General features: G+C 41.1%; 3 protein-coding genes across 8 annotated transcripts in view; 2 read left to right on the top strand and 1 right to left on the bottom strand.

Moving 5' to 3' along the window:
- Positions 1–12,189, top strand: apba2a (amyloid beta (A4) precursor protein-binding, family A, member 2a). Of its 4 annotated transcripts, none has more exons than XM_037106238.1 (13): positions 1–315; positions 400–630; positions 3,915–5,154; positions 5,932–6,036; positions 6,848–6,887; positions 6,979–7,124; positions 7,683–7,769; positions 7,871–8,056; positions 8,209–8,388; positions 8,547–8,759; positions 9,613–9,732; positions 9,872–10,012; positions 11,133–12,189. In XM_037106238.1, the coding sequence occupies exons 3-13, from the start codon at positions 3,946–3,948 to the stop codon at positions 11,202–11,204; spliced, it is 2,499 nt and encodes an 832-aa protein (XP_036962133.1). In that variant the 5' UTR covers positions 1–315; positions 400–630; positions 3,915–3,945; the 3' UTR covers positions 11,205–12,189. The 4 variants fall into 4 exon arrangements, with proteins under 4 accessions (XP_036962133.1, XP_036962134.1, XP_036962132.1 ...); XM_037106239.1 differs by having other exon boundaries at positions 531–630; XM_037106237.1 differs by lacking the exon at positions 400–630.
- duox2 (dual oxidase 2) lies at positions 11,933–16,624 on the bottom strand. Of its 3 annotated transcripts, XM_037106244.1 has the most exons (10): positions 16,452–16,624; positions 16,050–16,149; positions 15,800–15,929; positions 15,202–15,380; positions 15,040–15,097; positions 14,811–14,945; positions 13,443–13,650; positions 13,113–13,327; positions 12,844–13,034; positions 11,933–12,506 (listed from the first exon to the last, which is right to left on the bottom strand). In XM_037106244.1, the coding sequence occupies exons 4-10, from the start codon at positions 15,346–15,348 to the stop codon at positions 12,495–12,497; spliced, it is 966 nt and encodes a 321-aa protein (XP_036962139.1). In that variant the 5' UTR covers positions 15,349–15,380; positions 15,800–15,929; positions 16,050–16,149; positions 16,452–16,624; the 3' UTR covers positions 11,933–12,494. The 3 variants fall into 3 exon arrangements, with proteins under 3 accessions (XP_036962139.1, XP_036962140.1, XP_036962138.1); XM_037106245.1 differs by lacking the exon at positions 16,050–16,149; XM_037106243.1 differs by lacking the exon at positions 16,050–16,149 and having other exon boundaries at positions 15,800–16,007.
- duox (dual oxidase) overlaps positions 15,913–24,318 on the top strand; it is a 14,857-nt gene continuing 6,451 nt past the window's right edge. The window contains exons 1-16 of the mRNA XM_037106687.1: positions 15,913–15,944; positions 16,032–16,114; positions 16,503–16,751; positions 16,844–17,008; positions 18,178–18,365; positions 18,494–18,695; positions 19,674–19,840; positions 20,174–20,237; positions 20,879–20,975; positions 21,134–21,224; positions 21,894–21,996; positions 22,273–22,445; positions 22,526–22,701; positions 22,814–22,932; positions 23,034–23,171; positions 23,276–23,389. Of these exons, the coding sequence (XP_036962582.1) occupies positions 15,913–15,944; positions 16,032–16,114; positions 16,503–16,751; positions 16,844–17,008; positions 18,178–18,365; positions 18,494–18,695; positions 19,674–19,840; positions 20,174–20,237; positions 20,879–20,975; positions 21,134–21,224; positions 21,894–21,996; positions 22,273–22,445; positions 22,526–22,701; positions 22,814–22,932; positions 23,034–23,171; positions 23,276–23,389 (2,161 nt within the window). The remainder of the gene's footprint in view (positions 15,945–16,031; positions 16,115–16,502; positions 16,752–16,843; positions 17,009–18,177; positions 18,366–18,493; positions 18,696–19,673; positions 19,841–20,173; positions 20,238–20,878; positions 20,976–21,133; positions 21,225–21,893; positions 21,997–22,272; positions 22,446–22,525; positions 22,702–22,813; positions 22,933–23,033; positions 23,172–23,275; positions 23,390–24,318) is intronic.

Genomic DNA, 24,318 nt, shown 5'->3' on the forward strand with positions numbered 1-24,318 from the left:
CATCTATTTTTCAATGACACCTCCGTAAACAATGAGTCTATATGTATGAAAAAATATATAAAAAATCTAAGAGCCAATTAAAACGATTAAGGTTAGGTTTTCAGCGTATGTTTGACCATGTAGTGATGATGCCGCTCTCTGTGTAATTTGTTGGGGGAGCAGGGCAGTGAGCACATGATGGGGGGTGTATTTCCTACACAGGTTCCTGGGCTGCTGTGCGGCTTTTATTCAAAAATCACCATTCCGGAGAGCAATCTGATCTGATCAGCACACGGGCATTTTATAAGGAGGGCCCCTCCGGCAGGACCGATGTTGGTGAGTACCAATCGGAATTATCTAAGCACGGATGTAGAGAGAACAAAAAAAAAAAAGATTTAAAAAAAAAAAAAAATGTTGTAGTGATGCATGAGGGCCTATACGGCTGCCGACAACGGGGGCTGGGGACAATGCTGGATGTGCTCCTGTGTGGTACAACATCAGCCCTATAAGCTGGATGTCAGCATGGTGCAGTCTCGATGCTTCAAATCAAGGTCGATGTGAATCGCAGCAGCAGGATGATATCGCGCCCAGATGGTGAAAGCAGCAGCAGCGTGTGTGTGTGGAGAGAGAGTCAGCTCCATCACTGACACGGTATGTGCGCAGGAAAGAAAAAAAAAAACAACAACACATATCCGATTATCTTATCGATATATAAGCAGAGGGGAAATGCGGCGTCCACTTGTGGGTGAAACCGGAGCTAAGCCACAAAAATCACTCCTGCAGCTGCGGCAAAAGTTCAGCGTAGTGGGCTTTGTGAAATAACCACCACAGACACGTCAAGGGCAGGGCGAAATGCGTGCAGTCCGAATAATGAGCCGTATTGTTTTTTTTGTTTTGTTTTTTTAATTAGCTCTTCAGCACCATGGAGAGGTCATGATTAGGTCCCCGCGTTATACAGTTCAGGGGGAGGGGAGGCTCGGTTTCTCATAACACCATCATAATCCCAGTTGTGTTATCATCCGATCAACGCTGGCAGCGGTGGGGTTCATGTTGTGTTCAGTGTGGTGCACCTGACTCACAGCCGAAAGCTTGAGCCCAAAACAACAAGCGAGCTGTTTTGTTGATGTGGTTCGTGTTCGGATGATGAGGGTGTTGACATGTTCAGACTGGGCGGTGTTCAGCCTGATGGCTCTCATACAGTCGGCGCTAATCAGATTACTTTATTGCCAGACTGAGGACACCATTATCAGATTTGTGGGGTGTTGTTTGGCCATTATGTTGTTTGATATCATGATATCTGATCTGGCTTAAAATCACTGTGTTGGTCCTGTTTGTGAACCTCCGTAGGTAAAATTGATCATTTCTTAATGTAAGATTCCCTTGTTGTTGTCACATATCTTTAGGCTGCTTGGTGATGCACACCATCGAAATGTCCTCTAAAGCACTTCATAAATGCTGTGACGGAGCAACTAAATGTAATATCACAATATTAACAAGTTTTTGTAAATACTTATCAGATGTTTAGATGAGGGTGTTGACTTTTTTTTTTTTTTTTTTGACTGGGTGGTGTTCAGTGTGACAGCTCTCATATATTCAGTACTAATCAGATTACTTTATTAGCAGACTGAGAATACTACTATCAGATTTGAGGGGCATTACTGGGCACTATTTTCTCGGTAATCATGACAGAGATCATCTTGTTTAGAAAACAGTCTAGTTTAAATCACTGTGCTAGTCCTTTATGTGTACCAATTATATGTAAAACAGATGATTTCCCCTTTTAATATGTCTTTTTGTTGTCACATGTTATTGTTGTTGTTGTTGTTGTTGTTGTTGTTGTTGTTGTTCTTCTTCTTCTTCTTCTTCTTCTTCTTCTTCTTCTTCTTCTTATCATCTAGGGCTGGGCAATATGCAATATTTTTAGGCTGTTTTACAGGACACAATATGTGTATTTATTTTGAAATTTCCTGGAAAAATAAATGCTGGATGACAAAATTTAATATCACAATATTTTTCTGACAAAATACCTCATCAGTTTTGCAACAATATTGTAGGGATGATACTTAGGATATTTTGAAAAAATATTATGTTTTTAAAAATACTAATTTGTAATGTGGACATAAGTTGATGTTTGGATGAGGATGTTGACATGTTTTGACTGGACAGTGTTGACTGTGATGGCTCTCCTATAATAAGCACTAATCAGATGACTTTATTACCAGACTGAGAACACCATTTTCATATTTGTGGGGAACTGTTTGGCTATTATTTCATTGGAAATCATAACAGAGATGATGATTTATTGCCACAGTATTTTTTTGACAGAATACCTCATCAGAGTTGCAGCAATACTATAAGGATGACAACTGATACATTGACAAAATGTTAACAAGTATTTCTAAATATTCATCAGTGATGTGGGTGTAATGACTAAGTCATAAAAAAACAACAACAACAAATCTCTTTACCCTGTTGCAGCCTTTAATACCAGGAAAAGACAACACTAATGTCATATCACAAAACAACGATATTCAACATCTAAGACAATGTAAAGTCTTATTTCATGATGGTGATATAATAGTCATATACTGCCAAGCAAGAACAAGAACTTAAAGTTGTTTGATGAATCATAGAAGCTTTAGAAATCTAAATGATATACATATTTGAGTGGATGGAACCAGTAAACTTAGACATTTTTGAAAAATGACTTAACTAACCTTTTTACTGGTTAATCCTCTGTGTGTCAACAAACACATCAATAAACTGACTAGTTCAGCTCCTTTATCAGTTGAGCTCTAAAGGGCAGCATGACTTGTTAAAAACAGTGTGACAGTGTTTTGATTGGTATAATTTCCTTTTTGTTGTTGTCTTGTTAAAAACAAAATCATAAAAGAGGCCAAGAAGAGTACAGAGTATAGAGATATGAGGGAGTTAAAACAATCCAGTATCGATGTGTTTATTTATTTTTTATTTTTTATTGAACCCTTATTTTACCAGTAAGATTCCCACTGAGGTTCAGAATCTCTTTTACAAGTTAGTCGGAGCCAAGACATCAGCATAGAAAGTTTCACAAAAAACAAAACAAAACAAGCAACAACCTACAACAAACAACATAACAATGTTTACATTAAAGACAAACACAACAAGCACATAGTGACAAATAAATCACCCCAACTGTCCTTTTTTAGCATAATGTTTAAAAAGTTTTCATATTGGACAACATATACCATGACATAAATCAATACAGATTTATATGTGGTAGGTGAATATTGATCAATAAGATAAAAGAGTGCAAAGAAAATATTTTAACAATAATTCTGCTCCATCGCATGAAACAGCCTCCTGTTCTGCAGGACATCATGTCAAAATGAGAGCAGACACAACAAAGCAAGATGACAGATAACAAATGACGTTCTGCTGTCACTGTAGACAAAAGGGCCGTGATGACGTGTGTGGCTGGTGTAGAAGTAACAGATTAGTAAGCAGCTACTGTTTGTTGTTGAAGTAGGGACGGTGATTTGTGTCTTTGTTTAAAGAGTGAACATGAGACATTTAATCCTGATATAATAGGGCCTAAATTGTTGTGTAAGTGTGGAAAATAATCTTTGATCGTGTGATATTTAAATCTGGTACAGTGTGAAGTGTTTGAGAGATGCTCTGGAAATGTGTTGTATAATTATATCTTACAAAGTAAACAAGGGAAAAGGTTGTTTTATGGCTGACACCGATTCTTAGAGGCTAATTAATTTGTGTATTCATGTGAAAGATGGATCCACGTAGCTTGTGACAGCTCATTTCTACAGTATGTAGGTTCCGATGAAGAATTTCAACATCATTCATGTGAATACTCTTGAGGATATCTAGTGAATAATCTACAGAGACCATCATGCAAGCATCTCAAAAATCTAATTCGGGTTATCTGTTGATGTTTACAGGGTTGAGGGTAGTGGGCTTGCATGGCCAGTTATGGCTCATGGAAGAAGGCCAGGACCTATTTCCAAAATATTGGCTCCCAGCCCTCCACCGTCCACCGGTCCAGGACTCACTGCACAGAGCCAAGAAGAGCAGCCAGGTTTGGTGAGGGAGGCATCCGAGCAACCACCGTGTACCTTAAAGGATGATGACAGCGACCAGCTGATTCCTCCTGTCCCGGCAAACCACTATTACATGAGTTGTGACCCTGGTCCTGAGGACATGGAGGACACCTGCTCTGAGTACGACAACGTGGGCTCTGATGTGGAGCAGGACTATGATGAGGTGTTGCATTTGAACAGAGAGGGCGCAGTGGACACGAGGTACTACAAACAGTACTGTCCCGAGGACAGCGGCTATATAAAGCATGCAGTAGGTGATAGTGTTAACGAGGACAGCAGTGCTGTTGACCAGATCACTCCCAGACCTCGCCACAGCGCAGAAATATGTGAGGGATCACAGTCAGACACTAAGCCTCACAAGACGAGCCAGCGCTTTAGGTCTCATTGTGCTCCAACTGCTAGCGATGAGGCAGAGCGGGAGGTGGAGAAGGGCCAAGAGAACAGGTTCTTCTTCAGTGACGGAGATGAGATAGAGGAGGTGCTGGACGGGGCCAAATTTATAGAGGATTTAGAGGAGACAGAGAACAGTATCCAAAGGCAGACTGGCATTTATCAGGACAACGAGAATGAACAAATTAGAAAGGGAGGTGATGAAAGGCAAAGAGAAGATGACACTCGAGTCACAAGGAACCATAGTACCCCAGGGGGCAGTAAGAAGTGTGAGCCATCTCACGTGGGCTTGAAGGAGAAAGAGAGGCAGGTTAAGGGACGAGGCAGGAGGGGAACGGGAGAGGACGTGGAGCGTGTCGTTTCCGGGGTCAAAGCGTGCTCGACCAGCAGCGCCGAACAGCGTCCCAAGGTGTCGTCGAAGGACTGCAAAAAAGTGGCTGTGCGGACCAAAGCCAGGTCCGGCTCCAGTAAGCAACATCCTCCTCCACCACCTCGTCTTTCCCATGCTCAGTCACCTGCCAACACCCAGAAAGCGCAGCCACGTAGAGACGCCCCTTCTGTTCCCTCCTCTGCTACCAGCCAGGACAGCAAAGTCAGTGTTAACAAACCATCCCTGGCTCCTCATCACACACCGGAACAACAGAGGGAGCCTCTTGAGGAGAAGCAGCGGCGGCCAGAGAAACCCCAGCAGGTAACCAAATACAAATAGGTCAGGTCCGATCCCCTGTGGCTCATGTTTGTCGAGGTTTCTGCACAATCTACCAACACTGTGTCCCAGAAAATTTTAATTACATGGATTTTATTATGTTATTATATTCAAACATTTTGCTTTGAGGTCACGCTCAGGGTGGGAAGTTCAAATGCTGGGATAATGTTATGCTGCTGTTTTCTGGTTAGAAGTCATGTAAATGTAGAGAATGACAAATTGTTATAATGTCATTACTTACTGATTGGTCATCAGCTGAAAAGAGGCATATTTAAGGATAGAATAACTTATTTGATAATCCACTAGTGTCTGTTAGCATTTAACCATTTATACTGACTTATTTCAATTACAGGCTTAAATGCATGTTTCCAAGATGTCCGTCGATATTTTAGAATTAACTTTCTCCATTAATATTGTATCTCGCAACACTATCAAGCGATAATGTGAGCTAGTAAGTGGTTGAATCCTAACGTTAGCTGTTGTCTAACGTTAGCTGAGGCTATCAAATATGTAGTTTTACCTTGAAATATGGCCTAACGATCCTCCAGATGTAAGGGATGAAATGATGAAGAGTGTTCAGATTCGCAAACATTTGTAGGACTTGCAACAGGTCATTTGTGTGACATTTGAGGTTCCCACCCTGAGAGCAACTTCAGAGGAAAATGACCGCCATGTGAATAAGGTCTGTGCTTTGCAGCAGGACGACAACAAACACTTAAAACAAGGCTTGCCTGAGTTGTAACCGATGCTTGTATTGAACAGGGTGAGAAGTCGGGTGCAGCTGTGATACCAGAAGACGTGCCAGAGCAGCCAGGGAGGCTTCAGTGTCCCGAGCTCGTCCTTCCAGAGGAGAGTGACACGCCCAAGGTGATGACTTCTTTATTGACTGCAGAGTTTCACTCTCCATGGTCTTTTCACTTAAAAGTCAATGATAACGATTTTGAAAATGGTTAGAGAAATTTGGAGAGATACTAGGCCATATTCCAGTGTAAAACAACATATTTGATAACCTAATAGCTCAACAGCTAATGTTAGCATTCAGCCACTTCCTAGCTACTAGCTTAGTGTTTGATTGTGTAAATTTTACATTAATTGTAAAATATCACCACATATCTTGGGCACATTTATTTAAACCTGGATGTAAAATACACTGGATTTAATCAAAAATGATGATGTTAGCTAATGTTAGCTAATGGGTTACCAAAATTTTGCTTCTCTTTGCTTTGAAATATGGCTATATCCTTCCGGATATCCTTCCGGATTTTGACTCTCCATTGTCTTTTCAGCTGCTGATCAGTTAGTAAGCAGTGACAGAAAATGAGTGTTAGTTTAACACAGCAGAATAACATTTGAGTTTCCCACCCTGAACGTGATAATAGAGGAAAATGGCCGCCATATGAATATGGTCTTTTATCACGTTATCTATATAAAAAAAGTAATATAGTCCAGTATATCCCCACACCAGAAACATGAAAGTCACCGGACTTTTCCTATCTTTTTAATCTTAACTTCATTTTTTCATTGTCGGACCAGAGTTTGGAGAAAGCTTTTTGTAATTACACACTACTTTCAGTTATTTGCTGTGATAATCAATATTGTTGATGAGTCTTCTTGAGTGTTATTACTATAAAAATGTTTCACCTCAAGTCTAACTTACTGAAGTACTGTATTTTTTAAGAAGACACAGGAAGCTGCAGCCTTCCCCAGCTTTGAGGATGGTAATTATCTCATGCAGTTCTTACATTTCATAGTTAATTGAATTCTTTGCTGCAGTGTTTTACAATGAGAGCTCTTTGTTTTGCTGCAAAGTCCCAGGTCCCTGTGAACCAGAGGATCTTATTGATGGGATCATCTTCGCTGCTAACTACCTTGGCTGCACTCAGGTGTTGTCTGATAAAAATCCATCCAAGACTGTCCGCATGTCCCAGGCCCATGAAGCTGTCAGTCGTATCAAGGTAATCTGCCTCTTAGGGGAGACAGTCGTTAACAACCATTGATTTGTTTTTTAACATTCAGATCTGCCAAAAAGGTTACTGTAAGACATCCTCCTTGTTATGTGGGAAGATTTCAAAGAAACAGATTGGCGTTGTGTTCTGGAGAAATTTATTAGAATTTGATGGTGATCTGCTTTTGGGAAATTTGCCATTAGACAAGTTGTCTTTTGAGTTTTAGCCATCAAGTCTACACAGACTTGATTCCAAATCCTGACGGTGCATTTGCAAGTTTAACAATCATATTGATGTCTCTGAGTACTACAGCCATGTACTTGTTCAGCACTGGCAGAAGCTTGCTGTCCCAAGTGCCTTTTACTTTGGATTTATGCAATTGGAAGTTGTGTATGTACCTTTGTTACCAACTGATTTATTTTAAGGGGAACTTATGCAGCAGTGTCATTTTGTTGCCACACGATGGAGCTGTTGCATTCTTTTTTTGCTCTCCTAATATTTTCCTAATTAGCACTGTGAGATACAAAATGTCTCATACTAACAATATGTTGTTTGTTTGTTTCAAAGAGCCAAGATGAAGACTCCCAAATGATGACAGAAGTAGATCTTTTTATCTCCACTAAAGCTGTCAAAGTGCTGAACGCTGACACACAGGTTAGTAACTCCTGGGTCTTTGTGAGTTGATTCAGCTCATTGTTGTGACTCTATTTTCAGACATAATTAGTCATGATTATCTTTGTTTTCACTCCACATAGGAGACGATGATGGACAGTGCCTTGCGTACCATCTCCTATATCGCCGACATTGGCAGCATTGTGGTTCTGATGGCTCGTAGACGCATGTCGACAGCCTCATCAGAGGATTTCTCAGAATCTTCTGACTCCGCAAGCGAAGGGAAGAGTCAGTACAGGATGATCTGCTATGTTTTTGAGTCGGAGGATGTAAGTGTGAACTGCACACACACACATTTAATTTTGAGTACATACTTCCATTTTGTTTCAGATATTAGTTGCATTTTGTGATCTTCTTTGTTTCCAACTGGGAAATCCTTTCTTCTGAGGAATTTCCCCCAAAAACACTCCCCTTCCCACAGGCGCAGCTCATCGCACAATCCATCGGTCAGGCCTTTAGCGTGGCCTACAGAGAATTCCTGAGAGCGAATGGCATCAATCCAACCGACCTGAGCCAGAAACAATACAGTGACATCATCAACTCCCAGGAAATGTACCACGATGACCTGGTCCATTTCTCAAACTCAGACAACTGTAAAGAGGTGCGACATTTTTTTGTTTGGCTGCAGGTGAATTGTGGATGATGATTGATGGATTTCCCATCACACAAAAGGCTCCAAGAATCGCACAAATCTTCCAAATGTGGAATTCAAAATGCACTTAAAAATGATGAAGAGATGCTTTTTTTCCCGTTTTCCAGCTGTATGTGGAGAAGCAGAAAGGAGAGAGCCTCGGTGTGGTGATCGTGGAGTCTGGTTGGGGCTCCATTCTGCCTACAGTCATCCTGGCCAGCATGCTGAACAGTGGGCCTGCAGCCCGCTCTGGCAAACTCAGTGTGGGGGACCAGATCATGTCCATCAATGACACCAGCCTGGTAGGGCTGCCACTTGCCACTTGTCAGGGCATCATCAAGGTACGGAGCGTATCAAACACCTACAATTTTTACATATTCACTGCTGATTTGGTTTTCACCCAGACAAGGGCATGTATGTGAATCAGGAGATGGTACAATGGATTCTCAGTTTCTCTCTGGTTTTTGGCCACACGGAAAAGACATTCTGTTGAGCTGAACTGGGGGCTCTAAATTGCTTGCAGGTGTGGATTTCAGTGTCTGTGTAACACCTGTGACCCGTAGGTTTGATCGATTTGATTGACAAAGCAGAGGAATGAACAGGCATTTGATTTAATCACGAAAACATAGCAACCAAAGTGAGTTATTTAATCCACACAGTCTTTCAGTAACACGCCTTTATGGATCCCACTGGTTTACTCTGATGTACTCTGCCTTAGATTGGCTTACTTGATGCTCTTTCCTTAAGCCTAACCAATCTCATTCCTCATGCCTAAACCTAACCAGAGCTCTTGAGTAGAGTGTCGCATTATCTGCATTTGGTCCAATGGAGCATTTTTCTAAGCGATGGCGGATCATGGAGCATCTCATTAGTTCACTTTTTGTCTCCCCCAGCCAGTCTGTTGCCCTCAGCTCCAAGCCCATTGCTTCCTTGCTTTAAAGATATAGGTCACATATATAAGCATTTGTTTTGACATAGGATAGATTATTCCCTTGTTGTAAAGGTACTAGGTACTAGGACTAACTGAGTCAAAAGTGCAGTTGTTGCATAGTGTTTTTAGCCATGGATGCACTAGTAAGTATTTATCAGGACAGGGACTGAGTTAGATTTCTTCTGCAGAAAGACAGACTACATCACCAGATTTATCCTTCAAAATCACTGTTACATTGATGTGTTCAAATGTTTTTTGGACAGGGTCTGAAGAATCAGGTGAAGGTAAAGCTGAGTATTGTGAGCTGCCCTCCAGTCACCACAGTCCTCATCAAGAGACCTGATCTCAAGTTCCAGCTTGGTTTCAGTGTGCAGAATGGCATTGTGAGTAAGCCCTAAACTTTAGGTTGAGACTCCAAATGAATGGTTGGTAACCCTCTGAAGAGCACCGCTGTTCTTAAAGAGTGGTGCATGTGCTGTATACTGTGCAGTTGCATATAAAGTGTCTTTTTCACGTCCTCAGATCTGCAGTCTGATGCGAGGTGGCATAGCTGAGCGAGGCGGTGTACGTGTCGGACACAGAATTATTGAAATAAATGGTCAGAGTGTTGTTGCCATGGCACACGAGAAGATTGTTCAAACCCTGTCTGTCTCAGTGGGTGAGGTAAGAACTCAGGCCGCAAGATGGCAATTTTCCCTCATTACTGCACCACACATTTCACTGGCCCATACAGGCCTTTTAAAGTTATACGTACAGATAAGATCAGTTTGAGATTGTTCCAGGCCTAGATTGTTAGATACCTGCAGTACTACAACACGCATTAAAGAAATAAATAAAATATTTGGAAGCCCTTGGTGAAAAGACACAGTTGAGTATTTAAATCGTATTGCAAAAGCTGAAAAAATCAAGTGAAAGAAAGGCAGCAGGCTTGGGATGATTGTTTAAGAAAACTTTTTTACTTTAGTAAATTAATTTAATTCCTTGTGATTCTGTGTACTGCTCTGGGCCAGGAAACATTCTGAGTAAATGAACATCAGCGGTGCTGGTAAGCTTATATGCTTACCTTTGGACAGAGCCAAGCTAACTATTTTCCCATTTTTCCTAGTATTTATGCTAAGCTAAGCTAACCTAAGCTTACCTTACCGGCTGCCTGCTGTAGCTTCATAGCTATCATTATAGAATTGGTCAGATTTTAGCCATGTAAGCCAACTAAGATCAACAATTCTCACTTGGTAATGGCCTTGATTTGCAGTATTCTCCTAAACAAGTGAAGTAAATGGGGATTTACTGTATTTAAAAACAAAACGAAAAGACACTGAAATAAACATAAAATGGTTCCATATCATGTGAACCCTAAGATCCTCAACTGATTTAAAAAGACAACTTTTACACCTGCAACTCACGTTACACCCCATCTTAAGAAATGTTTTGTGGGCCGTGGGGATGACTAGATAATGACAACATTTGATTTTTCCCTCTGATTTATTATCAAGTTTTCTTCATCAGTCATTCTTGGTTGATGTGAACTCACACATTTCACCAGCTGTTGGCATTCTGTAATTTGGTTTTTCCAATTTCTCCCCGTATGTATCTCCATTAAAGCCATAAAAGCTTATAATTTGTCAGTAATGGATCCAGGGTCTCTTCTGACTCTCCGGTGGCGCAGAGGGGAGTAAATTAGGCCTGGATTCAAGTGATGTGATTACGACTGTGCCTCTATAAATGGGCTCTTAAATTGACAGCGTAATCGTCCCCACTGCTCTCATCTCTGCCTCTGTGCCAGATCAACATGAAGACGATGCCTGCTGTGATGTTCAGACTGCTGACAGGACAGGAGACACCTATCTACATCTAGAGAGCCTGCATGGATCGGCCCACTGTAGTTCTGCATGTCTGGCTGGGTGGAGGTGACGGACAGACGACGGACAGATGACGGACAGTTGGCTCAGTGGGAGACGAGGAGAATTTATTTTTCTATCATTTTATTTTTTCTGCCTCTTGTTGCAATGCTGTAAAGAACATCCAGTTCTCATTTTCAGGTTTTATCTTGAATTACATTGTCATAATGGCCTTACAATGTGAATACTCTGTCTGTAGTACTGTACGTGAGTTTCCGGTGTTGAAGAGAAGTAGCTTTAAGGTCATGATTATTTTCTTATGAAGAGATAAATTAGTACATTTATTTTTTATTTAGTCATTTTTATAATGTGTATGGAGTTTAAAAAAATGTACTTCTACTGTAAATACTTTGGATTACTCAAGGACTTGGTTGGAAAGGCCATATTACTCCTACAGTATATGCATGTTATGAAGAATTACAGACCAGGGATTAATTCTCAATCTGACATGATAATCTATACCAGTAATTATTAAAAGAAGATAACAATATGCTGTACAAAGGCACTAAACTATGTGTATTATGGTGATGCTGAAGGCCAAAGACACATCTACTTTTCAAAGACATACAGTATGGGTCACCATTACCTTTACCAGAGCGAACAGAACAAGAATGTATCAAAATACACATTACTGAATGAATGTAATGTTAAAACACGTCAAGAATACAATCTCACGGCTGAATGCTTGTTGTTTGTTTCATTTTATTGAGGTGTTACTACAGAAAGTACAAACAGACATGACGTTCATTTGCCTGGATTAGAGATAAATCAATTATCCAAGCAGTCTGGTTTTCATACTTCCTTGTTTGTGTTTTTCACATTTATTTGCCTCTCAGAAGCTCACTGACGCCGCTCAGAATCTGTGCATAAATTACACCAAGGGCTGTTGTCATGGTGACGCTGTGCCGGCATTGCATTAAACGTCAACGTAATCAGACATCAGATTAAGAATTATTATGTCTCATCTTTCATTTCCAATGAAAAAAAGAGTTTAACAATGACAGACCCCTAACAGATATTGATCAGTGTATATACACATTGTATGGATCCCATACAACTTACAAACTACTGCACTATGACAGTGAACTTCACAAATACACAACTATTTACAGTTAAACCACCAATAACACATAAAACTTACAGGCTCACATAGTTAATTAAAACTGGTTTGAAATTTGATACTACATCTGTAACACATTCAGAGAAAAAAATCTTCAAGTATTGGCTGGAAAAGCTCGCGGAAGACTTCATATATGTTCCTGCAACACAGAAACAAAATGATCTCAGTCAATGAGCAGCAAGGGTGGAAAACGCCTCCTTAAATGATATATGAACAGAGAAGTGCAGCAGAATTCAGAATACAGTGGTTTTATTTTAATATTGCATCCCTCATTAAAACTGCATCAGTCACACTGAACTGAATATGTATTTTGCAGCAATTCATGTCAATATGTCAGGTTTTCCCAGATATTCATAAAAATTAATGAATAATTCACTGTTGCTGGTTGAAAACGAATGACTCCATTTACTAGCAGCAATAACTTACTATGATGATTGTAAAAAGGAAGTATTACACTCTCGGTGGGACCAACTTACCGCTGTGACTTTTGATGTTGTTGGGGAAATCGTCACTCCATCAAGGAAAACTGTATTCAGGTAGCCTTCCCCGTAAGAAACGTCTTCATCCTCATAACTGTCGACGCCGACGCTGAAGGCCTCCTTAATCTTCTCCGGCACAAAAAAGTTAAGCATCACCACCAGAATCCCGATAATGGTGCACAGCACACCTGGAAATCAGTTTCAGTTAGTAGAAATCACTCCCCATCAATGTGAGAATTTAATGTGCAGGTTAGGGTTATTTGTACCTGTAGCCAGAGCCAGCCAGAATGAATGGCTGTACTCAGTTTCAAAGGAGTCGGCTCCAATGGAGAAAACACACTGTGGCACGTTCATGATGGTGGAGAATGAGGCCATGGAGAAGAAGATGAAGGCAGCGGTGGCCAACATCATGTACCCGGCGTACAGAATGACCGGCATGCAGAAGAGGATGTTGGCGAGCAACCAGCAGCAAAACGCTGTCCTGTGAACGTGTGCAGCCATTTTAACTCCTGCTACTTTTGATGGTTGTGGGCTGAAACTGACAGAATATAAATACAACTTCAAACGGTTTGCAGTGAATAAATGCATTCTGTTACCAGAGGGTTGCAGAGGCGTATCGTCCAGAGTATCTGTACTGATAGATGAGTCCACAAGGGCTTCTCAGGGTGAATTTCTCAGCGATGTACAGGATGGGGTTGGGTAAACCTTTCTCCAGAGCCTCCTCATATTCTTCTTCAATGGAGTCATGCCAGCTGAACATCTCATTGTAGTCAATGGTCTCATTGAACTGTATGACAGGCTTCCCTGAGACAGAAAGACGAAACGTATACTTTCAACTGCGTCCTTTTTGTTGGTTGGTTGGTTGGATTGTCAGCAGGATTACACAAAAACTAGTTTCTCAGGGAATAATGCATGGATCTTTATGAAAAAAAGCTGGTGTATTTAGGTGGCTGCTATCTGTGATTGAGTATAATTTCATAGCTCCCACGCCAAGGTCTACATGGGCCATAGTGTAGGTATGCGCTCTATGGAGTCCTGTTCTTGTATACTGATGCACCTTAAATTCACATACAAAATAGATAAAAAAAAATAGCTTTATCCAACAAATTGGATTAGTACTTTTTACTTTTTAATGACTTGCAGGAATCAAAGATCTAAGTTGTTCAAAACATTCAAGCTGCCAGTATATGAGCACATAGTAATATTTCATATTACAGTCCACTTATTTACCATTAAATAGGTGCACATCAGCATGCATAAAAGAAGCAAACTGGCCTTTTATTAGTCATTATTGGTTAAGTTTTTATTAATGTCTTATTCTGCATGACTGTATTCACTGTATTAAGACCGCACAACATTGCCGCCGCTAGCCGCCCGCCTACTGTCAAGAACAAAAAAAACTACCACAACAATCCCGATTTGACCAAAAAACACAATCTCAGTGCTACGAAAAGGCAAAGGCAGCCTCCTCCATCAGCAGCAGAAAATGCGGGAAAAATCCATCACGGTGGGCAGACCGACTAGCATAGTGAAAGCGAGGTTTATAGGGAACCATCTTTACCCGGATGGTGTTATTTGTTATTTACTGCCACTACACTGTGTATTTACTTCAATGATAAGCCAAAGCTAAAAACTGCTTACAAAGGTCCTACAACAACATTAAATGTTATGATGTCATTCCTCACACTTATATTCTTATTGAACTAATACTTATTACAAGGAGTGTTAGCCGCGTACTGAGCAAAGCATGTTACCATAGGTTCACAATTCATGTACACCTTCTTACTTACGATCAATAAGCAGTAATTCTATAACTATATAGTAGTTATAGAATATGTTCATGCAGAGTAAGTGTTTAATAATGTCTAACAAAGAGCCACTACGCTACTAATATACATTCTTATAAGCAACTAGCTAGTGTTACAGAGTGTATTACACACATATCTGCACCAACAGTGACTCACCTTTCAGTGTAACATTAATGCCATAGAGTCCAACGTGCAAGCCGATCTCAGCGTTAACCACTGCGTTGCTGAAAGACTTGTAGGTGGCATTAGTGGTCATTCTGGCCTCGGCCCAGTCGTTGGTGAAGTTGAGCGCTGCAGAGAAAAATGACACAAAGGTGAGCGGCTGGAGCAGGAAAGGGAAAAATCTGTCATAACTCGACAGCAATGATAAGAATACAAAACTCACCCACTATCACCACACCTATGAACAAGCTGATAATTATTCTGAACATCCAGAACAGCCTCTGTCAGGAAGGGAGAGAGCGGAATCAAAATTATAGGAGACGGTTCTGAGGTTTGGTGATACCAGTGCAGTGGGTAACAGCTTATCGGATGGGTTTGCACTCACCGACTTCCCTCGTATCCCTGGCAGAATGAGAAGAAGACTGACTGCTAGCACAAGGAAGACCAGAATAATGGTGAGCAAGCGGCCACTGAAGATGAAGGAGGTCCTTTGTAAGATGTAGAATGGGTAAATGTCATCGTAGAAAGTCATCTTCGCTCCTGATCTTACCGACACACCTGAGACTAGACAGTGCAACAGAGAAGACAGTGTTAGTGGTGGGGTTCTCAGTTTCCTCCAGATGCAGAGATAGCAGCTCTTGTTCCTTGCGGCAGATAAGGGATGGGACATTATTACTGCTGTGAAACATGGCATGTGATTAAGCACAACCATGTCTGAATTATGTACCACCTAAGATGCCCTGACAGTGTGTATCCTTGCTGCAAAGAATCAAAATGAGAGGTGTAATGCACAAAGGATGCAATTCTATACATCCACGTGATCCCTTAAGTCAGTGTGATGTAAAGTGGCTGCAGCTGACATGGCTCCAAGCTGATTCTTCTGAATGTAAAGAAAAGCTTCAAATAAAAACCAATCAATCAAACAGAGAAAATTAAAAACAAGACAAAAAAAAAAAAAACAACAACCCAAAGACCCTTCTCACCTGAAAAGCTGAACGACGAGGACCTGAAGGAGAGGTGAAGTGAAGTGTGAATGCTGAGGGGAACATACACTTCTTTTATACCATCGGTCCCTTTTGTGTCACTGGGGAGGAGGATGCATTCACTGGAAATCTTCGGGAAAGAGGTGTGAGCCAGAGATGATGACCATTCCCGTTCGGGCAACACAGGTCACATGCTGTTTGTGATAAGCTGTGTAACATATGTTGGCTTTAGTATTGCACCATCCCTCACCTGCAATTGTGCTGCCACCGCTGCTGCACCACCTCTGCACTACATTTCAGCCTCACTTACAGCAGGTAAGACTCTGATTCATCTTCTCTTACAAGATGAGCTGACACAGGAAATATTGAGACAGATATATATATATATATATATATATATATATATATATATATATATATATATATATATATATATATATATTATCAAAGAAGCCAGGAAATTGAAGCCAGGAAATTGTCATACATGATTAAAAGATTTTTATTTTCATGATTTTTTTTTGTTTAAGTCACTTTTGCTGTAGAATTAATACTTCCTGGTTTTTCCTTGCTTTTCTTTCTAATCACTGCCTAAACAACACAGTGGATTACTTGGAAAAGAATATAGAAACAGTAAATAGTAAATGCTTCTTACCTCCACTTTGTCTTTTCTGAAGCCCTTCACTCCTCTTGGCTGAAGACTGAGCCGAGGAGCATCTCTCGCATCAATGGATTTGCGTAACTGGGTTTGGAGTATCTGTGCTCTGGTGCTCTGTTTCAGTGAATGTGAGTTGGCAGCATGTACAGTCTCTTGACTCGTTTAACGTTGAAATTAAAGAAAGAAGCCTTAAGTTTCAACCGTCTCGACCAGGTACCCGCTGCGAAATCACCTGGGAAGTTCCTCGCTTTGACGGCTGGTACAACAGTTTGGGATCCCCCCGGCGAGGAGCAGTGGGTAAGTCACACACACACACACACACACACACACACAGTCCAGCCTGTCAGCACACCTGGGTCACCCTCCGGACTGTGATTGTGCCCGCGCAGGCTCTCACCTTGTGCGCCTCGTGCCCGCGCGTTACTGGGACGGGGTGTACCAGCCGGTCCAGGAGCCGATCCTGCCCAACGTCCGCAACCTGAGCAGCCTGCTGACCGGAGGACCGTCCGGTCTGCCGTCCACACGGAACCAGACCGTCCTCTCTGTCTTCTTTGGTAAATATATCATACATTGTGTTTCTTTGAAGTGACATAATTATAATAACAAATGAGTGAACTGAACTTCGTGTTCACCTGTGTAAATTATTTTATTGAGTGGCATGAACTATAGTAAATAGTTCAAGCCATCTGGATATATTTAAGTTCCTCTTTTATGCTTTTACACGGTTCAAACCGGTATATCCGGGACTCTTATTTTGAAAGGCAACTGGCCGGAAGTGTCACACACATAAGTAATTGTACAATTTAAAGGTAGGCTAACGATCAACCCTTTATCTGACAGCTACCACCTTCCGAAAGATGAATGCAGACAGATTTCAGCTGTGTCATTATTAAAGGTGTAATATGTAAGAATTGACCACCTCTTGAGCTCCAAATGAAAAGCGCTCCAGAGACTTCCGCCGGCTAATTTATGGTTTAGCTTTTATGAGGACAAACTAATTGATTTGTGTGGCTTCTCTAGACTTAAAAACAAAACAAAACAAAAACTCTAGACTTCTAATATGACTTTGGGCACAGTGGATCACATGACATTGTAATGACACTTTTTGGCCACTACAAAAACTGGCGTCAGAGAATGGGCCTCCTCCTGAGGAGTCTTCCGTCAAACAAGCCAGCTAACTTCTGGTTTAACACCTGGCTAACTTCAATAAAAATGAAGTGGTTTAACCTCGTGGCTCGTCTGGACTTTTGGAATTGTATTGGACTGACTGGCTTAACTTTTGACAGTCAAACCAGTCAATTCGCAGGGTTGTGACGCTAAAAACAAATTATCCAGGGTTTTACAGTTGCTTCTTTCACAATGTTAACTTGTGGGAAAAAGTCTAGCTTACGAAAGTTGGCTTCAAGGCTTGGCTCTCTTCCTGGGAGGACCTAGCAGTACAGAAGAAACTAGATACCAGACGGCGCCCATTCAAACCAATGTGAATTGCTTGCCTCATATTGCAATCCGCCATTTTGCCTGTCCTATGTCAGATGTTGCTGGTATTGATATCAGTCTATTGATGATATTGGTTGAAAATAAACCAATTTAGTAAAGACAGAACTTTCTTGTGTTTATGATTTAGTATTTTACTCCCAACAAAGCCAAAATACAAACAAAAAACAACATTCAGGATCCAAGTAAATGTCTTTTCTATTGATGACTTATTATTTTTCCCTCTCAGGTTACCATGTTAGTTTTGAAGTTTTTGATTCGCGACCTGCTGCATGTCCACCTGAGTTCATGAACATCCCGGTCCCAAAAGGTGACCCTGTCTTTGATCCCACTGCCACCGGAAAAGTCTTGCTGCCTTTCCACAGAGGAGTGTGGGACAAAGAGTCTGGCCAGAGTCCCAGTAACCCTCGCACACAGGTGTCGATTATTGACTCTTATCAAATAGTAAATGTGAAGTAACCGTTTAGGCAGTCACATTATGCCATGTTTGATATAATTTTCCTCTCCTTAAACGCATTAATGTGAGGGAAACTAATGTAATGCAGGTTAACTTGGTGACAGCATGGATAGATGGCAGCTCCATCTATGGCCCTTCCTCGTCCTGGTCTGACTCCCTGAGAAGCTTCTCTGGAGGGCTCTTGACTTCAGGCTCTGAGTGGAACATGCCAAATCAGGCAACTGGACACACTTTCATGTGGAGCGCTGCAGACCCCTCCACAGGGGATCACGGACCTCAGGGCCTTTATGGTGAGACATTTTTTACCTTATACTTCTACGGTTAATGTACATATAGTAACAGAAGGTGAGGTTTATATCAACAAGAGAATTTGATAAGTATTTGATGGAGCTGATGCAGACAGGTGCACTAAACCGACTCCTATTGTGTGCCGATGATTAATGTTGGTGAGGGTTCAAAATAGGTCACTGATATTAGATTTATTGCCTTTAAAGCCTCAAAAGTTGCTTCAGAGATAAGAGACAAGTCATACCTCCTTCCAAGCAGAATGACCCACTTGTCATACTATGTGGAAACTGATGTTGCTGTGTAAGGTTAAAACTATTCGGATGCCTAAATTCCTTTCAGGTTAAATATGTGTCAGTGTTTGTTTCGGTGACCTATACCTTTAAACAATCTGGGATCTGTGTTTGGCAATATTCACCCTATCAAAAAAAAAAAAAAAACAACCTGCAAGAATTTTTATGCAATATAATTTCTCCCACGTCTTTCTTGATCAGGGTTGCAGCCTGTGAGTCTGAGTCACAAGAGGCCCCAGCCTGACGTGTGCTATGACTCTTTAATTATTGTGTAAATGGCTTGTTACGCTCACCGCAGTAAATCCCTCTCTCTATAGCATAGAGGATGCCACACAGGTGTCATAAAACCAATGTTTTGTTGCTTGTTTTGTTAAAGGTGTGTAGTTATTATCTGGGGTGGAGACGGAGGATCTACTGTTGTCACACTTCCTTTGTCACCTCCTTAAAAACAAACAGCCAAATTATCATCCCATTAGTGGTTAAAGAGACTCATCAATCAGTGTAATGGGGGCGTCACACTGAATATTTGTGATTTTTTGGGCAGTTATTAAAACATGGCAGGCATTAAAACATGACATGTACATCCTATTCTCCGTTAATGCTGTTGTAGATATAGGGATGTTTATTTTTTACAATCGAAAAGCAGAATTAAACCATGAGACTAACGTTTGTGCTGTTTTCTGTTGTCAGTGTTGGGAAATGCCTGGGCCAATGAGAACATGTTCACGGCAGCAGAGGGGATTATCTGGTTTCGCTACCACAATTATGTCGCCTCCAAACTGCATGAGAAACACCAAGAGTGGTCAGACGAAAAGCTGTTTCAAAACGCCAGGAAGACCGTCGTGGCCACATTCCAGGTAGAGGGAAACTTTTCCGTGTAATCCTCTCGCTGCACAGGTGCTGATTAAGTTCGCACTCTGGGAAGAAGAACCAGGTTGCATCAACACCAGGTGGACGTGATTTTATGGATGAAATTGATCATCCATAGCTGGAAGTCTGTCCTTTGCAAGAGCTGTCCAGAACATACATGTTTATTACTTAGTTAGTGCTTTTTACAATCGATAATATTTTTTGTTATATCAAATCCAAACAAACTATTTGAATTTGGCTTATATAGCTTGATATGTTATTATCAAATACACTCAAAAAAGTCGCCATAACTCTATTCTGTCCTTTTTTTCTCCACGCAGAATATTGCTCTTTACGAATGGCTGCCTGCATATCTTGGAAACAAAACACTTCCTCCTTATCCAGGTAAGAATCATCCAGAGTGCGTGTGCGCACAAGTGGAGGAGAACAGGTAATGCACTGGTGCCCACAAGCCGTGGTGAGGGTGAGCTATCGTTGGTGGTGTTTGACAGCTATGTGCTCCGTCAGCAAAGCGTCACCCTGAGTCTCCTTCTTCTGCTGAATAAGCACCCACAGCTGAAGAAAGTTAAAGGGACTCTGGTCAGATGAGACCATCAACTCAACCAATCCTCATTTTCACAGCTATACTGCTTTTGTTGCCTCACTTTGACCACTTGAATGACGATATAGGCTGTTTGGGTGCCTGAGAATTGTAGTTTATTTTGTTCCCTTTCTGCTGTCTTGTATCATGTTCAGATTTGTCTGTATGCAGGTTTGGGTGGAAATGATTATTTAACTTTGTAGAGAAGTGAACAAATAAAGGATGGATCAACAAAAGAATGTCTTTCGTATTATATAACAAAACTAAAGACTAACAGTGTCAATCTAGTTCAGCTGAAAGGTCAGCGCTCTGCACACCAGGGTGTTCTGGTCAAAAAGATAATGTCGTTATGTAAAGTGAACAATGGATTGTGATAATGTGTAAGGTGAAAAGGTAGCGATAATATGTGAAGTGAAGGGTAATCATACATTTTGCTACCACACAGGTTACCAGAAGTTTGTTGATCCAGGGATTTCTCCTGAGTTTCAGGCTGCTGCTATACGATTTGGCATCACCATGGCCCCACCTGGTGTTTATATGAGGTACTGTTCACACATTGTGACTCACTACGCTTAGGAGACTTTAACAGAATGTAATGTTATCAAGTGCTGCTCTGAACAGTGTCAGTCACCATCTTGAACAGAGCATGTCCTAAATGTTGGAAATAAAACCCTCCACATTGTCTCTCTTCTTCCTACAGAAACCGAACCTGCCATTTTCGGGAGATTGTCAACGTAGATGGCAGCTTATCACCAGCAATGCGTCTTTGTAACAACTTTTGGAAACGTCAGGTATATATGATCGTTTTCATAAGAGTGAAAGGAAGAACTTTATTATTTAATTCATGTACTTGTGTTTATCACTATAAACCATTTCTGACTTAGACTGCAGACTCTCCTGATTGTCATTCCAACCATATGTAGCTGGTACACAGTGAAACACAAATATTCCTCCAGGACCATGGTGTTACATAGAGCAACACAACAAGACTGCACAAAAACAGCCTAAGACTACACAAACATTAAACCTACACAAGTCTACCTAAAAGTGCACGTGTGTAAACATGTAAAAAACCTCAAGACCGTGCAAACACCCCCACAATCTTCCACTGATGCAGCTTAGTTTCATTACATTGAAAGTAGTAGTATAATGATTTTAAAAACGAGAACAGGTCAAGTCACATTTAGTACAATCGTTTATTTATGGAGACAGTGGAAAAGTACAGAAGGAGAGCAGCAGAAAAAAAAAAACCCTGGCAGGATTTGACCCAGGATCTTTGTGGCATCAGAGGCAGGAAAGTAAACCACTGTATGTCTCTGAGCAGAAACGGGAGGATATATTTGTTAGCCACGACTATAAGACAGCTGATGTGTTTTGAAAGGAAACCCATTAGATTGAGGACATACATTAAGTTTTCATCTGTAAATTATATTTCAGTGGCTTTTTAATTTTGTTTTCAGAGTCTCAATGTGAAGACAGGCCAGGACGTAGACGACCTCATCATGGGCATGGCATCCCAGATTGCAGAGAGAGAAGACAACATTGTTGTGGAGGACCTGAGAGGTGTTTAATCCTTCTTCTTCATTACCTATATCAAATATCAGAATTTAAGTCTATTGCCAATGGGTTTTCACACACAGGAAACTTGTCTTGGTGCTGTGATGCAGTCAAAAGAATGTAGAAAAAAAAGGGTATTCATACCACGAACGTCAAGCAATTATTATAAGCAATTACAGGTTAAATGTAGAAATTTACAATAAACAATCTACACAAACATTCATTCACAGTTGTTGAAGGCAACGAATATTCAGAACTCCGATCTGATCTGCTCCCTGACAGACTTCATGTATGGACCCCTACGGTTCACCCGGACAGATCTGGTGGCCATGACGGTCCAAAGAGGAAGAGACTTTGGCCTCCGTAGTTACACTGCGGTCAGAAAAGCTCTGGATCTGCCTCCAATCAACACATTTGAAGAGATAAATCCTGAGCTCAACAGCACAAACCCACAGGTAAACGCTCGAGTCAGAGAAAAATCAAACATGAACGGCATAAAAAAGTTGAACAGTAATTTTGTGCTCTGTTCCAACAGTTGCTCCAGGATGTTGCAGCACTGTACAGCAGGGACATCTCAAAATTGGAGCTCTTCCCCGGAGGACTGCTGGAGTCTCTCGATGGTCCGGGTCCAGTTTTCTCTGCCATAATCCTGGACCAGTTTGAACGCATGAGAAACGGAGACCGCTTCTGGTTCGAGAACAAACAGAATGGGTGAGCTCCCCTCTGAAGGACTTTAAAAATAGAAATAGCCGCGTCTGACCCTACTGTGTGATTGATCTCATATTAATGTCACATGTCATCTTACTGTAGTCGTGTTGTCCAGTTTGTTCACAGATGAGGAGATCCAGATGATCCGCAATGTGTCCTTTCATGAGGTCCTTATTGCAGTAACAAGTGCAGAAGCCTCTGATATACAAGATAATGTGTTTTTCTGGCATGACGGTAAAAACGTGACTCACGTATTTGATTAATAAAAAAAGGATTTATTTAGAACCAGTAATATTTTTCAAAGTGGATTAATACAGTTGTCTCTGTTGCTTTAGGTGACCCTTGTGCTCAGCCCGCGCAGCTGAATGCATCAATGCTCTATCCCTGCACTAATGCTACCAAACTTAATTACTTTGATGGGAGCCAAGCTGGCTTTGGGATATTTATCATTGTCCTGTTCCTCTTTCCTGTTGGTCAGTGTCATAATCGCAAGTCCATCTCTTTTGACACAGCAATAATATTGATATAATTTATCAGCAGTTCATTTATTTTGTTCATGTTTATTTTACTTCCACAGTTAGTTTTCTAGTGGCTTGTATGGTGGCGTATCTCCGCAAGTACAGGTACAAGAAGTTCCAGAGAAGAAGAAAAGCTGGCGACAGAACAGAGGGACCAGCTGTGGGAATCACCGGTATGAGATCTGTTCACGGGGACTTTTCACCCCAAGATCATGAATACATATATTTCCACATACTGTAGTGCTTTTTATCCATCTGGATTGTTTTGGTGTGAGTTGCAGAGTGTTGGAGATATTAGCCGTCGAGATGTCTGCCCCATCTTAAATATAATAGACCTCAATGGCGCTTGGCTCAAAGCACCGAAAACATCAAAAACTCAACAGCAATGTTTCTTTACAGTTACTACTACTTTCTTTCTTGTGAACTACACCCACCTACTGTGTCACTGCAGAAGGAGGTTTGCTTCTACTCATGGATATAAACATTCATGTCGTTGAGCTTTAACCTTATATTCTCTTAGTTATTCTCTTATCCATGAGAAGATGTTTGCTTCCTTCTGCCCGGTGATAAAATTGACAGGTCTAGTTTGGTTTATATTACGCGAGCTAAAAAAAACAGTTTAGAGTTAAACTCATTGGAAACTAGAATGGAACTTGGAGAGTGCAGCCCTCCCTTAGGCTACAATAGTCAACTCTTCTATTAAGGGTCAAATCTAATAGTGCTTCCATCACATACGTGTGGATAGTTTACCGAAACTGTTAAATATGATTGTGCTGAGCTGAAGCCTCAATTGGATGTATTGTTAGTTGCATGGTATTTATGTTTCTGTAGCCACACCTTGGCATTGGTAAGATTGTGGTGACGTTACAGTCGTACTTGTTCTCCCATGAAGCCACTGCCCCAGAATGCTCCATAACAACTGCCTTCTGCATGAGGTTTATGCAACTACAGTACATGTGTCGTCTACCCCTGAATGTGGCATACGGAGTCATCGTATCTCTACAATTGGCCATGTTTTGTATTTTCTGATCGTTACTTGAATCTGCTGGATTTTACGATGCATGGCATTTATTCCGCCAAGGCCGAAGGACCCACCCCACGA

Source organism: Acanthopagrus latus, chromosome 8, assembly GCF_904848185.1.
Source record: "Acanthopagrus latus isolate v.2019 chromosome 8, fAcaLat1.1, whole genome shotgun sequence".
NCBI classification, from domain to species: domain Eukaryota; kingdom Metazoa; phylum Chordata; class Actinopteri; order Spariformes; family Sparidae; genus Acanthopagrus; species Acanthopagrus latus.

Excerpts from the sequence above, each read along its gene's own strand:
- duox2 (XM_037106245.1), bottom strand. The coding sequence starts at position 15,348 with ATGACTTTCTACGATGACATTTACCCATTCTACATCTTACAAAGGACC. Across the intron at positions 15,098-15,201 it reads CAGGGATACGAGGGAAGTCG|AGGCTGTTCTGGATGTTCAG; the intron begins GTGAGTGCAAAC and ends CCTTCCTGACAG. Across the intron at positions 13,035-13,112 it reads CTGGCTGGCTCTGGCTACAG|GTGTGCTGTGCACCATTATC; the intron begins GTACAAATAACC and ends ACTGATTTCCAG.
- apba2a (XM_037106238.1), top strand. The coding sequence starts at position 3,946 with ATGGCTCATGGAAGAAGGCCAGGACCTATTTCCAAAATATTGGCTCCC. Across the intron at positions 7,125-7,682 it reads AAGCTGTCAGTCGTATCAAG|AGCCAAGATGAAGACTCCCA; the intron begins GTAATCTGCCTC and ends TTTGTTTCAAAG. Across the intron at positions 7,770-7,870 it reads TGCTGAACGCTGACACACAG|GAGACGATGATGGACAGTGC; the intron begins GTTAGTAACTCC and ends CACTCCACATAG.